Genomic DNA, 16,005 nt, shown 5'->3' with positions numbered 1-16,005 from the left:
TCAAAAGATCTAGGAGTTTCAATCCATTAAAAAACTAATAATTTATTTCGTTTTTTATGGTGGAAATTGGTGAATCGTCATTCACCTAACTTCAAATATTTTATAGCTTGGATTACGGCATCCATCTTCCAAGTTATAAAGTATTGTGTTGGGTCCTAGCCTTAATATTACATTTGGGTGTCTTATTAAGGATCCTATATCTAATCCAAACTTGTCTTTTTTTCTTTTCAGATGTCTTCCAACAATGTCGCTTCTGGCTCAAACCCTACCGACTCCTTCTCTCTCATGAACCTTTTTGGGAGAGTCATCTTTGATGGTTCAAACTTTAATGATTGGATCAGGAACATCAGGATGGTCACGTGTTACGAGGACAAGGAATATGTCCTCGACAAGGAGCTGAAAGAAATTGATGAGTCTACTGTTACTCTAGAGGATACCGATGACTTTACGGCACATGAGAGAGATGCTACCAAAGTGGCATTTATCATGTTGGCCATAATGACAGCTGAACTCCAGAAGTCCTATGAGGACTTTTACCCTTTTGAGATGCACATAGACTTGATGGACTGCTACCATCAGAATGCTCTTCAAGAGAGGTATGAAATCATCTCTTCCATGATAACAACCCGAATGAAGGATGGTGAATTCATCACGGGCCACATACAGAAAATGCAAAGGTTTGTGGACCGTTCACTGAAATTGAATGTGAACTTCCCAGAGGAGTTGGCTATTAATATCATACTGCACTCCTTACCTACTTTTTATGATCAGTTTCGAATGACCTATCATATTAACAAGGAGGAGTTCACATTCAGCAAGCTTCAAGGACTTTTGAAGACCGCCGAAACCGGACTCAAAGGAAAATCGATTGTTACTGCTCCTATTCCTAACATCACCCCTGTTCTGGCAATCGGGCAAAGTAGAGGGAAGAAGAGTAAGACCCTTTCGATGGGTACCAAGGGAAAGTATCTTTATGGCTCATCTTCAAGTGGAACCAAAGGTGGTTCTATTACTCCTTCTTACAACCTGAAGGAAGCTCAATGCTTCTATTGTCAGGAAAAGGGGCACTGGAAACGAAACTGCCCCAAGTGCCTGCAAGATGTTAAGGATGGGAAGGTCAAACCTACCCATGCAGGTATTTACACTATATTGTCTAATAACTCACCGCATACTAATTCTTGGGTCCTTGATACAAGTTTTGGTATTCATATATGTTCTGATTTGCAGCACCTAAGAAGAAGTGAGGATGTGGAGCACGAAAAGATAAAATTGATCATAGGGAATAAGAAAGCTTCACCTGTCACCAAGATTGGAGTTTATTCTTTGTTACTAAGTAGTGGGTTGGTGTTAGATTTAAATAAGTGTTGTTACTCGTCCGAAATGGCGAGAAATATTATTTCTTTTCACGGTTTGTACAAACAAGGATTTACTTTTTCATTTGATAATGAATGTGGTGGTATTAATGTTTTTTATAATAATTATCTTTATTTTAAAGCATTACCTTGTGATGGTGTATATGAAACTGTGTCAGTTGTAGATAACTTAGGAAATAATGTGTTACACATCGATTCTTCCACTAGTTTGGATAAAGCATCCTTGTGGCATTGTCGTCTTGGACATTTTAACAAGAAGCGCATAGGCCAACTCCAGAAGGCTGGAGTCTTGGAGTCATTTGACTTATGGTCAGATGATAGTTGCGAATCTTGTTTACATGGAAAAATGACAAAGTCACCCTTCACTGGTAGTTGTGCTAAGAGTTAAGGTTTGTTGGACCTCATACACACAAATGTGTGTAGACCCTTCAGAACCGCCACAAGGGATGCTAATCGCTTCTATGTGACTTTTACTGATGATTACAGTAGATATGGTTATGTATAATTAATCGAGAATAAGTCAGAAACCTTTGAAAAGTTCAAAGAGTTTAAACAGGAAGTGGAGAATCAGCTGGGCATGAACATTAAGATGCTCCAATCCGATCGAGGAGGAGAGTATCTTAGTACAAAGTTCCATGATGAGTCAAGCTTCGTTACCAATCTCATTCTAGGGGTATGCCTTAAAGACCACCACCCATATCCTAAATCTAGTCCCTGCCAAGAAGGTTGCCAAAACACCTTACGAGATGTGGACTGGGAAAGTTCCCAGACCACATCAAGATTTAGAGTTGTGAGGCTTTTGTGAGATGTGAGACTCTGGACAAGCTCGAACCTCGTAGTGAGCGGTGTATTTTCATCGGCTACCCACAGAAATCCTTTGGTTATCTCTTCTACAAACCCAGTGAGAATGTGGTCTTTGTGGCAAGAAGAGGGGTCTTTCAAGAGAGAGAATTTATAAGACAAGGAAACAGTGGGAGGAAAGTTGACCTTAAAGAACTTCAAGATTCATGCGGTGAAGGAACCTCAAATCCTAGTAATCAACCTGAGAAGGAAACTCCTGTTGATGAGTCCGTACCTCCGAGGCGTTCCACGAGAGTTAGGAATCCACCTGAGCATTACTATGGTTTTCATATTACTGTGGAAGGTGATGCATTTATCAGTGATAATACACTGGTAAATTTGGATGAGCCTAACAACTTTAAGGAAGCCATGGCAGGCCCTGAGTCTGCCAAATGGAAGGAAGCCATGGACAGTGAGATTCAGTCCATGTATGACAATCAAGTTTGGAACTTGGTTGACAATGTACTGGGTCGTAAGACGGTCGGGTGCAAATGGATCTTCAAGAAGAAGACCGACATGGATGGGAATGTACACACTTATAAAGCGTGACTGGTTGCGAAGGTATTTACTCAAACTCTGGGAGTTGACTATGATGAGACCTTCTCACCAGTAGCGAAAATTAAGTCTATTAGGGTTATGCTAGCCATAGCTGCATTTCATGATTATGAAATATGGCAAATGTATGTCAAAACCGCTTTCCTTAATGGAAAGTTGGCTGAGTATGTTTACATGAGTCAGCCAGAGGGTTTTGTCAATGCAAAGCACCCTAATAGAGTGTGTAAGCTTGAGAAATCCATCTATGGATTGAAACAAGCATCTTGCAGATGGAATCTTTGTTTCGATGAGAAAGTCAAAGAGTTTGGTTTTTCGAGGAGCGAAGATGAGTCCTGTGTATATGTTAAGGCTAGTGGGAGTCTAGGTAGCTTTTTGGTATTCTATGTGGATGGCATATTACTCATAGGAAATGACATCCCAACCTTGCAGGAGGTTAAATCCTGGCTTAGGAAGTGTTTCACTATGAAGGAACTTGGAGAAGCGGCCTATATCCTAGGGATAAGGATATTGAGAGACAGGAGTAAGAGACTAATTGGACTTAGTCAAAGTACCTACTTGGATAAGGTGCTGAAAAGGTTCAGCATGCAGGATTCCAAGAAAGGTGACTTACCAATCCAGAGTAATGCCAAACTGAGTAAGACTCAAAGCCCGAGTACAGAGGCTGAGATAGCTGAGATGAGTCGAGTACCATATGCTTCCACTGTAGGCTCGATCATGTATGCTATGACTTGTACTCGCCCTGATGTGGCCTTTGCTTTGAGCATGGTCAACAGGTATCAAGGGAATCCGGGCAAGGCTCACTGGACTGCGGTGAATAATATTCTCAAGTACCTACGAAGGACTAGGGACTGGATCTTGGTGGAAGTGATGACTTGAGAGTTGTGGGGTATAGTGATGCTAGCTTCCAGACTGATAGGGATAATTTCCGCTCTTAGTCAGGATGGGTCTTTACCCTAAATGGAGGAGTGATTACTTGGAAAAGTTCCAAGTAGGAAAAAGTAGCTTATTCAACTTTCGAATCAAAGTACATAGCAGCAAGAGAGACGTCAAAGGAGGCTATATGGCTAAAGAACTTCATTGGAGACCTTGGAGTTGTACCAGTTGTTAAGGAGCCTATTGAGATTTTCTATGATAACGAGGGTGCAGTTTCCTTAGATAAGGAACCAAGGGATCACGGCAGATCCAGGCACATTGACAGAAAATACCATTTTATTAGACATCGGATAGAAGAAGGACTCATCGTGGTAAAGCGGGTGTAACATCCCAAAAATACGGTCCGAAAGTTTCATTTTAATTATTAATAAAAGCCATAATTATCAACCATTTCATTCATCAACAAATACTGATATATCAAATCAGAGTATCATTTCAAAACATGTTCTAATTATCAAAGTAAAAACATCCCAGGCTAAAACTTCTTGGTGTGTGCCATGCGATCATCCTGAGCTCCTCCCTCCGCTACCGGAAGTACCTGAAACAAAAACTAAAGACTGTAAGCACGAAGCTTAGTGAGTCTCCTTAATCTACCGCATACCATACATAATCACATACTGCAAACACTAGGCCTAGCCCGCTACATCGGGCCTCACCCGACATTGGACGAGTCCGACATCAGGCCTCGCCTGGCATCGAGCATTGCTCGGTGTACATATCTGTTTCCACTAGGCCCCGCGTATCACTGGGCCCCGCCCGCTACACACATATAACAATAACATATAAGCATGCTAATACGTAACAACAATCGCTAAGCTATAACTTCTATTCTCGAGGCCCTACCTATCTTGGGCCCCACCCCTGTTTTGCTACTAAGGAGATATGGAACCCCGTCCATACTCAACTTGTGATGAGATACGGGCCCCCGCCCACACCAATCTTCCTACCAAGTACATACAAGTATCACAAAGACAACAAGTATAACTAACATACACTACTACCTCGGGTACCACCCGACATCGAACCGTAGCTCGAAAAATATACATATGATCCTCCCTCGGGCCTCGCCCGCTATCTGACTGAAATCTAGAACATATAAACTGCATCGGGCTAACCCTGGCATCGGATCTAAATCCGGTATACACTAACAGACATATATGGCCCGACATTGGTGCCTTAGACCCGTTCCTACTAGAGAAAACTCACATTGCACTGCTGAAGACTAGATGAAACCTCCGACGGCTATCCATCAATTCCCCGAACTGATGCTCCCCTAGCTCCCCGAACTACCAATACCAGCATAACACTTAGTCTCAAAATTCCTCTAGAAGTCAAACTCTGGTCAAAGTCAAAGCCAGCGGCCCATGGTCAAAGTCAACACTTGCAGTTTCACTTGACTAGTCGAGTTGCTCCATCAACTCGTCGAGTTCAAAAGCTCAGAATTCTGCAGTCGTGAACCAACTCGTCGAGTCAACCCCTGACTCGTCGAGTTCTCTGGCTAACCAGACTCGTGACAAACCGACTCAACTCGGCGAGTCATTCCCCTGACTCACCGAGTTTACCCATAACCAGAAAACGGGACAACTCACTTAGACTCGTCGAGTCCCTCCCTAGACTCGCCGAGTTCCTCGGTTTGTTGGACTGTCTTAAAGGATTAAGCCTCTATACTTCAGATTTGAACTCCGAACTTCAATAACACTCTGGAAATGAGTTATTAAGGGTAAAGTTTCTAGTTTTACCTATCCTAAGTCCATCTTAATGGGTTAAGACAAAACCCTAACTCATTAAGACATAATCCCATGGTCCAAAAACCATTATTACACCAAACTAAGACAGGGAAAACAAGATCTAGACTCTAGAAATCTAGTAACCACGTAAAGTCCTGGACTTTACTTCCTTGCATGGCCTTTAGGGCTCCAAAAGGCCATAATAACCTCTTTAAGATTGCATGGGACTTCCTAATGGCATAAAGCTTGCACCTTTATGCCTTAACCACCCCCAAATACTTCCAGATCTAAGAGAATTATTTGGGGGACGTCCAAAACCCAAAGGAAACCATTCTTTGAACAAAAACCTTCCAAAAAGGGACTATAAGGAGATCTAAGAATAGGGACACTTATAGTTTGTTAATATATTATAAGTTCTAAGATATTAATCATATTATTTAATTAGTATTGACCAAGAATTAATTTGGAACTAATTTTGTGATAAAAAAGAGAGACTAATTAAATATATGGGGATTGATTTGTAAATCATTCATTCTTATATAGTGGACTTATGGTCCATGATTCACTAGATTGGGCTAGGACCCATTGGGTGCTCCATGGAATCCATGGAGGTTAAAACCCATGGATCATGGGGGAAATGAAAAGCGATGCACATTAGGGTTTACATGGTGTAACCTTACATGTGACACGCTATATAAGCAACCTCATGTGGAGCAAAATCGGCACTATGACAAGAACAAGGAGGGCTAGCTGATTTTGAGTGTAAGTGTTCTTCTCTCAAGTTATTCCAAGAGTTGTGGTGTTGTGTGAAACATTTGAGGCATCACATTTGGGGTGCTAGGCTCACAAGGTCTTAAGGAATCCAAGCTACAAGAAAGGTATGTCATTATACTAGTTTTTATATTACAAGTACCCCATGTCATGCTAGTTAGGATGAGAACCTTGGAAAAATCAAATTTGCATGAATATTAGATAAAACATAGATTCAAGGTATCTAGGGTTTCATGTACACCTTATGAGTGTTAGAATGCTCAAAACCCATCACATACAAGACAATATACTTAGTAATTAACATAAAATAATTGTCATTAACACATAAGGATCTTTTAACAAGCTTATCATGATAAATAACCAAATCAACTTAATCCAAAGCCACTCAATCAACACAATCATTAGATCATCTATTCTAAACAAAAGTATGGTGTTTTAGCCTATAACTTCAGCAATTAAAACCATAAACTCAAAATCTAATGTTGTAAACATGATTCACACAAAAGAATTAAGAAAAGTAACGATTAATTGCCTTTGATCTCTTCACAAGTAGCCTCTAGTCGAATTCTGAGTTCCAAAGCTCCCTGAGAATGTCTCTGGCCTCCAAAAGTCACTAAAAACTCCAAGAAATCGTTAGGGTTTCGAATAGAAACGACCCTTAAATAGATTCTGAAAACAGGCGCAACACATTGTGTTGGAGGACCCAAACACGCCGTGTTCTTCATTAAAATAGTGTGTACGGAAAAGTACTATTTTTTCAGGATTTTCTACACCAACACATCGTGTTTTAGGATAAACACGCCATGCTTTTCTTCAATTTTATCTTATTTCTTCAAAATTCAAAATCCAAGCTTCCAATTGCCAAATCCGCCTCCTTTTCCTTCCGAGCATGTATTTGTTACTGAAATAAACTTTTAAACTAATTAAGTACCTTTTGTTCAATATTCGAGACAAAAACAACATAAAGTATTAAGATAATGCATGAATTTTATAACTAAATATGCCCATATCAGGTTTCATACCATGCACGAGGTGCTTGCTTTAGACCATACAAAACCTTATCCATTATATAACAATGATTTGGATACTTTTCATTAACAAGTCCTGGTGGTTGTTCCACGTAGACTTTTTCCTCGATTTTACCGTTCAAAAATGCACATTTCACATCCATTTGAAAGGCTTCAAAATTCTTATGAGCGACATATGCAAGAAAGATTCGAACAAATTCAAGTCTTGCAACCGGTGCGAATGTCTCCTCGTAGTCTCTAACTTCTTCATGGCGGTATCCTTTTACAACCAGTCGTGCCTTGTTGCGAATCACATTGCCTTCCGTATCCATTTCGTTGCGAAACACCCATTTCATTCTGATGACTGAAGCATCCTTCGGAGTGGGAACTAGTCTCCAAACTTTGTTTCTCTCAAATTTATTTAGTTCTTCCTGCATAGCTTCCACCCAATCAGCATGATCAAGAGCAACCTTTACAGTTTTAGGCTTAGTTGTAGAGATAAACGAATTAAACATGCAAAATTCCATTTTTGAAAATAATGCAGTTTGATTCGCTTTTTGTTGTGACCTTGTAAGAACACCTGAAGATGCTTCTCCGATCACTTGAGATTTTGGATGATCCTTAGTCCATTTTGTCATAGGTGGATAACGTGGATTATAGGTTGGATCGACTTCATCAAAAACTTCCTCATATTTTGATTGCACATCAAAATCATTATTTTCATTCTCCCCCTCGAAGTTTGCATGTGCGTATTCATTTGGAATCGGATTCTTCCCCCTGGATTGGAACATCGGGATTGAGGTTGAAGAGGTGCTCTCCCTATGGAATAGAGCATCGGAAGGTGCTGGTTGAGATGGTAGACCAGAAGCTTTCGGAATTGGTGTCTCCTGAGAGGTTTCGATGTTTTTAGAAGCTTCATCAACAATTTTCTTTAACTCATCCCCTTGATTGTCCTTTGCCTTTGATTCAAAAGAGATGGATTTTTTAGGCTCATCAAATAGATTCAGAAATTCCTCATAAAGATTTGAAAGAGGAATTGTCATAGGACTCGTTGAAGGAAAGATCTCCCTAGATTGACAATCTGCTTTCTAAAACTTGTTAATATAGTTATCATCAAATGTGACATAATAGGTTTCTTTAATCTTTCTTGATTTCTTTTTCAAAACCATATATGCTTTCAAAGTTAGGGAATAACCCAGAAAAATACCCTCATCAACTTTCGCATCGAATGTGGTCCTTTGTTCTTTAGAATTGAAAATGAAGCACCTGGAACCAAACACATGGAAAAATTTCACGTTAGGTTTTCTTTTGTTCAATATTCATAAGGTGTAATTAAGAATCTTTTGTTAATTAAGGAGCAGTTATGTGTAAAATAAGCAGTTGCAGTAGAATCAGCCCAGAAGTATAGAGGAAGATTCGCAAAAGATAGCAGCGTCCTTGCAGCTTCGGAAAGAGAGTGGTTTCTTCTTTCAACGACACCGTTCTGCTGTGGAGTGTAAGGAGCAGAAAAGTTGTGAGTTATCCCTTTTTCAGTTAAAAATTCTTCAAACATTTGGTTTTTGAATTCCGAACCATTGTCACTGTGAATGTTCCAAATACGCTTTCGTAATTGAAGCTCTATCTGCTTGATGAAATCTTTCAGATTCGGTGTAGCATTTGAATTCTGTCTAAGAAAGAACACCCAGGTAAATCTAGAAAAATCATCAACAACAACCAATATATATTTATTACCACCAATACTTTCAATGGAAAATGGTCCACACAAGTCAATATGCATTAATTCAAGTGGCTCTTTGGTATTGATGATGGTTGAGTGACTCTTCCTACTTTGCTTTTCCGGCTCACAAGCAGCACACAGATGTTCCTTGTCGAACTTCAGAAGAGGTAGACCATGTATAAGATCACCCTGTACGAGTTTGTAAATATCCTTGAAATTCATATAGGATAGCCTTCGGTGCCATAACTACCTATCATCCGAAGATGCTTTCATAAGAAAGCAAATGGATGACTTCTCGTTGATCGGTTTCAAGTTTAGTGGATACATTTCTCCCTTTCTTTTAGATTTCAGAAGTACGGCCTTAGATTTCTTCTCAATAATCTCTAAACCCTCATCATCAAACAACACCTTTAGCCAAGTACCTACAACCAATTGCGAAACACTTATTAAATTATGTTGTAGGCCTTCTACATAATCTACCTTCCAAATAGAGAATTTTCCATTCGTAATCATCCTGTAGCCTTTGATTTCCCCTGTGGAATTGTTTCCAAATTTTACTCTACTACCATCCTTCAACGATCTATACTCTCTCAATTCTTCTCTTTTCCCTATCATGTGACGTGAACAGTCGTTGTCGATATACCATTCTAAATCGTACTGTTCGTCATGCATAACCTACAAAATTTAGAGAGATTTAGGAACCCAAACCCTCTTGGGTCCTTGTGAGGATTTCTTAAGAACATGAAAATTTTTAGTCTTATCAACCCAAAAGGATCTTTTTAGCAAAACACTATTCATCTCTTTTATTATTTTAAAAACCTCCATTTTATTATCACAAAGATTTATTTCAACTGCATTTGTTTTTCGTTGAATAAATTCTTTGTGTTTCTCAGCCATCCTTTTGGCAAATGCATTTTTCTCCTTTTTCAAGTTTGCTTCGTATTCCTTGAGATAAATTTGTGGTTCCAAAACAACTTTACTTTTTCCCTTAACATCTTTCGATGTGTTGATAGATTTCGAAATTTGTGTTATTGGAGAACACTTACTTTTTGGCTTTTCAGTAGGATTTGAAACTTGTGATTTTGAAAACTGCAGCTTGGAAAAAGACTTTGCTTTTTGTTTATGAATTGGAGAAGAATTTGTATTTTGACCTGAAAATCTTTCTGAATTAACAGAATTTTGATTGGAATTCTTATTTTTTCAAAAACACTTTCTTTCTTGTAAGTTTTTCCTATATCTTGCATTCATCTGCCTTTTCTTAGCAACAATTTCACCAGCAAACATATGAACGTTAAACTTTGGTTTTTCTTTTCTGACCGGTGTTTCATGTTCTTCAGAAGAGGTTTCACTGGGAACATCCTTCCTGCCACTTGCCCCTGCCTGGTCGTAACGAAGGTCTACACGATTCAATGGTTCCAAAACGTATTTTCCTTTCGTTTTCCATAAGGTCGTTTCGGAAAGACCTTTTGTTTCGTCTGTGTTGTCTATTGGCCCGGACCAGAAGTATTCATAAAAACCATCAACATTATCATTATTAACAAAGGACATTATTTCTAAAGTATCCTTTTTATCCAGTCCACTGTTCACAAAAACTTGATTCGGAACTGTTTGTACTTTCGAAAAAACTGTGGTTTTTTCATTAAAAATTTTTGAGACTTTATTTTCAACAATACCAACGAATTCGATTGAATTTTCAGAAATCAGATTTTTCTTAGGCTCTTCGGTATTTTGAACAAAAGCAGAACAATCTATTTCATCCTCTCTAGAAATTTCACTCGTATCGCTTTCATCAAATTTAGAAACGTTTTCGGTATTAAAAGTATGTTCTTAATTTAATTTATTGCATAACGAGTCAAATTTTTGCATAGTATCAGATTTGATTTCTTCTTTATCCTTATCATTTAACATTTGTTTCATCATATTCTTGTGTTCTTTGGACTTAATGTATTCTTCTATTTTCTCGAGTCCAATATTATATGAATCTGAAACATCATTAGAAGAAACAATGGATTTACACTTATAACAATCTGCATCGATTTCATCCTCTTTTAATTCAAGAAAGAGAAAAATCATATTGTGCAATCCTTTTCCTATTTCACAATCAAGATGCAATTGAGTAATGTTGAAATATAAACGCTTGGCAATTAAACAAAAAATGTTCCTTTTTTTATAAAGCACAACCGTCTCTCTTAAGATAAATAATGCAATCTCTCAATCTATTGAGCTCAACTTCCAACTTCTCTATCCTTAACCTCCTCTCTTCACATTTAAATGTTACCTTGTTGAGTTGATCATTTTGATTAGCATTACTTAGACGAGTTCTTATCAAACTATCACTAAAATTAGAAATAGTATATTTTAAATCGTCTAGTTCTGAATCATAACGAGACTTAGGTATGTTAAGAGATTTAATTATAGAGTGTACCTTATCGATGACCTTCCCTCATTCTGACACCTGCCCTGAAACAATCTTTGCAGCAAAATAACTTTTGGATGCTTGACAGTTGTCAGTAGCATAACCTCTTGCTTCTGAGACGTTGTTTTGAACCATTAAGAATTTCCCTTCAACACTCCGTGTTTCTGAATTCACAACAAAGCACCCTCCATGGGTTGGCTTTCTGACTTCATCATCTTTCAAGTCTGTTGACCATACCTTGTCTCGTCCATATTCATCACTTCCCTCCTGCACAATCAATGTTGGCTTCGCATTTGATGCATTCCTCTTCCGGAGCTCCTCAATCTTCTGAAGATAATAAGATTCATCCTTCTTAGATTCTTTCTTCTCATTCAACCTCATAAGCATGCATTTCATAGCAAAGTGGTTTTTGCCATGACAATAATTGCAATCGTAGCCTGAATCAACAATAGCCTTTTTTCTCTTCATCTGTTTGAGAGTTCTTGAAACCCTCATCCAAGAAAAACACAAAACCCTAATCGAACTCGATAGAAGTGTATTGACTGAGTTACAATATCTCCTGCTCTGATACCAATTGTTGAAACAATAATTACTAAGATCGATAGATTCTATAAGAGATGTGAATTAAATAACAAGAACAATGAAGATCAAAGTAGTGTCGAATGTTTTAATTATATTAGCTCAAGAAGAGTTCAACATGAACTTTCTCTCTGAGAGATAGGTAGGGCGATACAATCGTTAACCTTAAAAGATACATGCATGCACAATAAATAGCCTAACCCTATAAAGCAATAACCACAAATGGACATGCCCACACCGGTATAAATGAGACTATTCTTGCACGTAGATTTGACACAACACAATAATAAGCCCAACAGATTTGTATTTAATAGAGTATGACTCTAAAACTTGATCGGAAAAAAGTATGACTCGTCTATGATTGAACCATTTCCAACAATGTTCAATTCCTCTTCTTAGTCATACAATTTTGCACTAAGATGTTCTTGGAGGAGTCAAATATGATACAATTTCACAATTACTAAGATGGTCATAAAACATGATACTAAAGTGTGACATCCCAAAATATACCGTCATTTAAAAAAATGTATTTATGCTTATTTAAAAATCAGAGTATCCATTTTAAAGAATAATATTGCGGAATATGTTCCCAGAAAACATGATAAAGATATTTTCAAAGCATTTCCGAAGAAATGTATTTTGTTTATATTAAAATATTGGGATGTCATTGTTAATATAGAAACATAAGCATAAACATACCTTACATTCATTTAGACTAATGATTTACATCTTCTTTCATCTCTTAGTGTAATCACTACAAGAAAAACGCGATTTTGCTAAGGAAGGTCGCTATGGAACACATTTTCATTGTTAATCTGCAATAGATCGTGCTAATAGTAAGGTGGCTACCACATTCTCTACGGATTTTATTTCCGGTAGCAAGAATGGTACTTGCTAGGAAAATGCTACTGAGTCCACATCTGTTGGTATTATGCTACCGATATTTCTATGGAAAAAAATTCGTAGCAATTTTCCAACAAAATTTGTTACGAAATCACTTTCCGTTGTACTTCTGTTGTGGAATTAATTATCGTGGTTACTAAGCAACGAGACTTTTTGACGGAAACCAATTACATAGTTGCTTTGCTACGGAAGTACCATTCGTAGGTATTTGCTAGGGAATTTTGCTATGGAATTTGATTTCGTTTGCTTGCTTTGTTATGGAACACAAAACCTAGCTAATTTTTGACGGCATTTGTTACGAAATTATATTCCATAGCAACGTTGATAAGGAGTAGTTCAATTGCATAGATATTTAGCTATGGAAATTTTCACCGGCAATAAAACTCGTGGAATCATCAAGTTCATGATGGTGTGTTTGGTTTGTTTCTTTGTTGGGATGTTGTATGCTAAATTAATTTTCTTATTATATGGATGAATTATTATTATGATCAATGGAATTGGTAAGTTATGGTTTGAATTATATGTTTTTCAATTGGTAATATAGTTTGTTTGTTTTTGTCACAATTTTTTATCGGCTGCATCTAGCATATTAAAGAATTTTTTATCTAGTGCATTTCGCTCCTCTTCAAGATTACTAGTATTTAAATCAGGAGCCATTGCATCTATGACCATTTCTCTATAAGAACATTCACCTTCATTCAAATTTGTGTTTGAATCATCCACCCCTAAAAACGTATTGTCATCATCAATGGATGTCTCGCCATGTTTATCCCAAAACCAATATTCCTCAACAAAACCTGACTTATACAAATGATGCTTAACAATATCAACGTCTCTATATGTCATGTTACAACATTTGATGCATGGACATTTGATTTTATCTTCGTCCATGAACCTATGTTGACTGGTAGCAAAAATCTATGAATTTTTTCACTCCTTGTATGAAAACATGCAATACACAACTACGATGATCTTTTATTTCATACATCCAATTTCTATTTGGATTGTTCATGGAGTTAAATCTGTAAAGTATAAATTTAAATAACACAATTTTATATGTTCAGTAATGTCGCTTTGAATTAATAGATGACATATGAAGTAAATATATATGTACAATATAAATATTGCAAAGGTACCTTAACAACAACTCGTTTCACAAAGCTAATGACCGAATGTTGAACCAATCTTCAAAGTTTTCTAATTTGAATGGTTGAATCACTTTGATAATTGGATAATGGCTTAGAATATTAGTAGAATGGTTTAATTGAGTTCAACACTTGCAGAACACATATTCAAAGAAAGTGTATCTCGATCAGGGAGCCTTCAACAACCCTTGATTTTGATGTGTTGGATGGATACTAGGTCAAATTATTGGGTCGATATTATTCAATACCAGGTTAAAACCCATGTAGTATACGGGTAATTATAAATTTAAATAACATTCATAATAAATATACATATAGAGCTAATTAAATTATATATTCCATATAGATTATTTTCCTTAATAACGACTTGATTACAAACTTATTTTTAATTCCATTAACTATACTTCATTACCAAAAAAGATTTAAACCTACTCAAACAACATAGGAAGCAAAAATGACTAAAATGGCCTTTTAACAGAATGATGTAAACATAAAACCAAAATAAAATTATATACAACTACATATACAATACATATAAACACTAATATCGAAAGTCCAACATATTATCAAGCATTTATATTTTTAAGAAATATACAAAACCTACCATACTCTACATACCAACGACAAGTCATGCAATATCTTTGCCGATCCCCATCCTCTTCATGGCTTGTCGTAAATGCCCCTTTAACAGAATGATATGGATCTTCACAATGGAATGTGATGTTATTTGATGTAAGTATATGAACAACATCATCAACCCGCAACAACTCTTTGACACTATCAACAACACCCGTGTACTCCCCATCATCCAGAACTGCCCAGCCAAAATATGATGGGTTTTGGCTATAAGAACATCCTATGTGCTCATACAAACCCTAATGCTTGGATCTAGGTTTCTCTATTGTACATGCAATTCATCCAAGACTATAAACCCTAGATCTAGCATATGATAATCAATATAACATATAATTAAGGGTTTAGATCATACCTTGATTGTTATGTAGCAATAACAATCTCAAATCCTTCTTGTATTGACTTTAGAAAGCTTAGAGTCACAAATGTCACTCCTCTAATGGTTCACAAACACCAAGAGCAAGAGGATGAAGAGGAGGAGAGAAGGACGCTACCCAAAACGTGTCGAAACCCAAGAAGGAAGCTTGTCCACGTTTTTGTGGCATAAGGACTCTATATATAGTGAGGCCATTAGGGTTATCTAACAAGGAAACCCTAATTTGGATGCTTAAGCCCTAAGCAACCCATGGATTCCTTTCCTTAAAGGCCTTGGACGATTTCTAATGGGTTTCCCCATAGAATTCATCCACTCCTTAATATAAGGAAATCCATAGCCCAAATTGAAATTATCTTACAATTCCAGTCCCTTAAGTTTAATTAATCTCTTTTAGTCACAAAACTAATTACCAATTAATTCTTGACTAATATTAATTAAACAATATGATTTCTCCTTTAATATATTATTCTCATAATATATTAATAAATCATATTTAATCCTTTCTCTCCATAATTCATCCTATCAAGTTGCTTTGGTGAAGGCAACCCAAAAGGACCATGCACCATCGGGTCAAGTACATACCAAAATAGTTATGGACTTAGACACTAATCCAACAGTCTCCCACTTGGATAAGTCTAATAACTATTATGCGTATGACTTCAGATCCTGATCTGCAATCGTAGCTTTCCAAAGCCGCTGTCAACTCTGATCCTATCAGATACGCGTGTCCTTTAGATAAGGGATCATATATTCCTCCATTCTAGATATCGTAAGACATGATTTCTAATCATTCTCTTTGTACTATTTCTCGACTTTCGATTTATGACGACTGACTAATTGAACAAATCAAATTAGCCCTAGCCTGGCCGAGCATTTACGTTTGTCATCACTAAATCATCGAGGGGCCCAAAGATATCGCTTTTATCCTACTTTGGATAAAAGGAACAGATAAACTTTGATTTAATGCTCACTTGCACTCACTCACCGAATCACACACAACAATATGTTTTATGACACCAAGTTACTGGTG

General features: G+C 37.1%; 1 protein-coding gene across 1 annotated transcript; it reads right to left on the bottom strand.

Annotated features, from left to right (window-relative positions):
• Positions 1-7,018: 7,018 nt before the first annotated feature.
• LOC145098264 (uncharacterized) lies at positions 7,019-8,249 on the bottom strand. Its single transcript, XM_079035915.1, has 2 exons — positions 7,222-8,249; positions 7,019-7,130 (listed from the first exon to the last, which is right to left on the bottom strand). The coding sequence occupies exons 1-2, from the start codon at positions 8,247-8,249 to the stop codon at positions 7,019-7,021; spliced, it is 1,140 nt and encodes a 379-aa protein (XP_078892041.1).
• Positions 8,250-16,005: the final 7,756 nt, after the last annotated feature.

This window comes from Lactuca serriola, chromosome 4 (assembly GCF_051521515.1).
Source record: "Lactuca serriola cultivar US96UC23 chromosome 4, Lser_US96UC23_V15, whole genome shotgun sequence".
Classification (NCBI taxonomy): domain Eukaryota; kingdom Viridiplantae; phylum Streptophyta; class Magnoliopsida; order Asterales; family Asteraceae; genus Lactuca; species Lactuca serriola.
The sequence above is the reverse complement of the archived record's forward strand: the minus strand, read 5'-3'. Positions and strand labels throughout refer to the sequence as shown.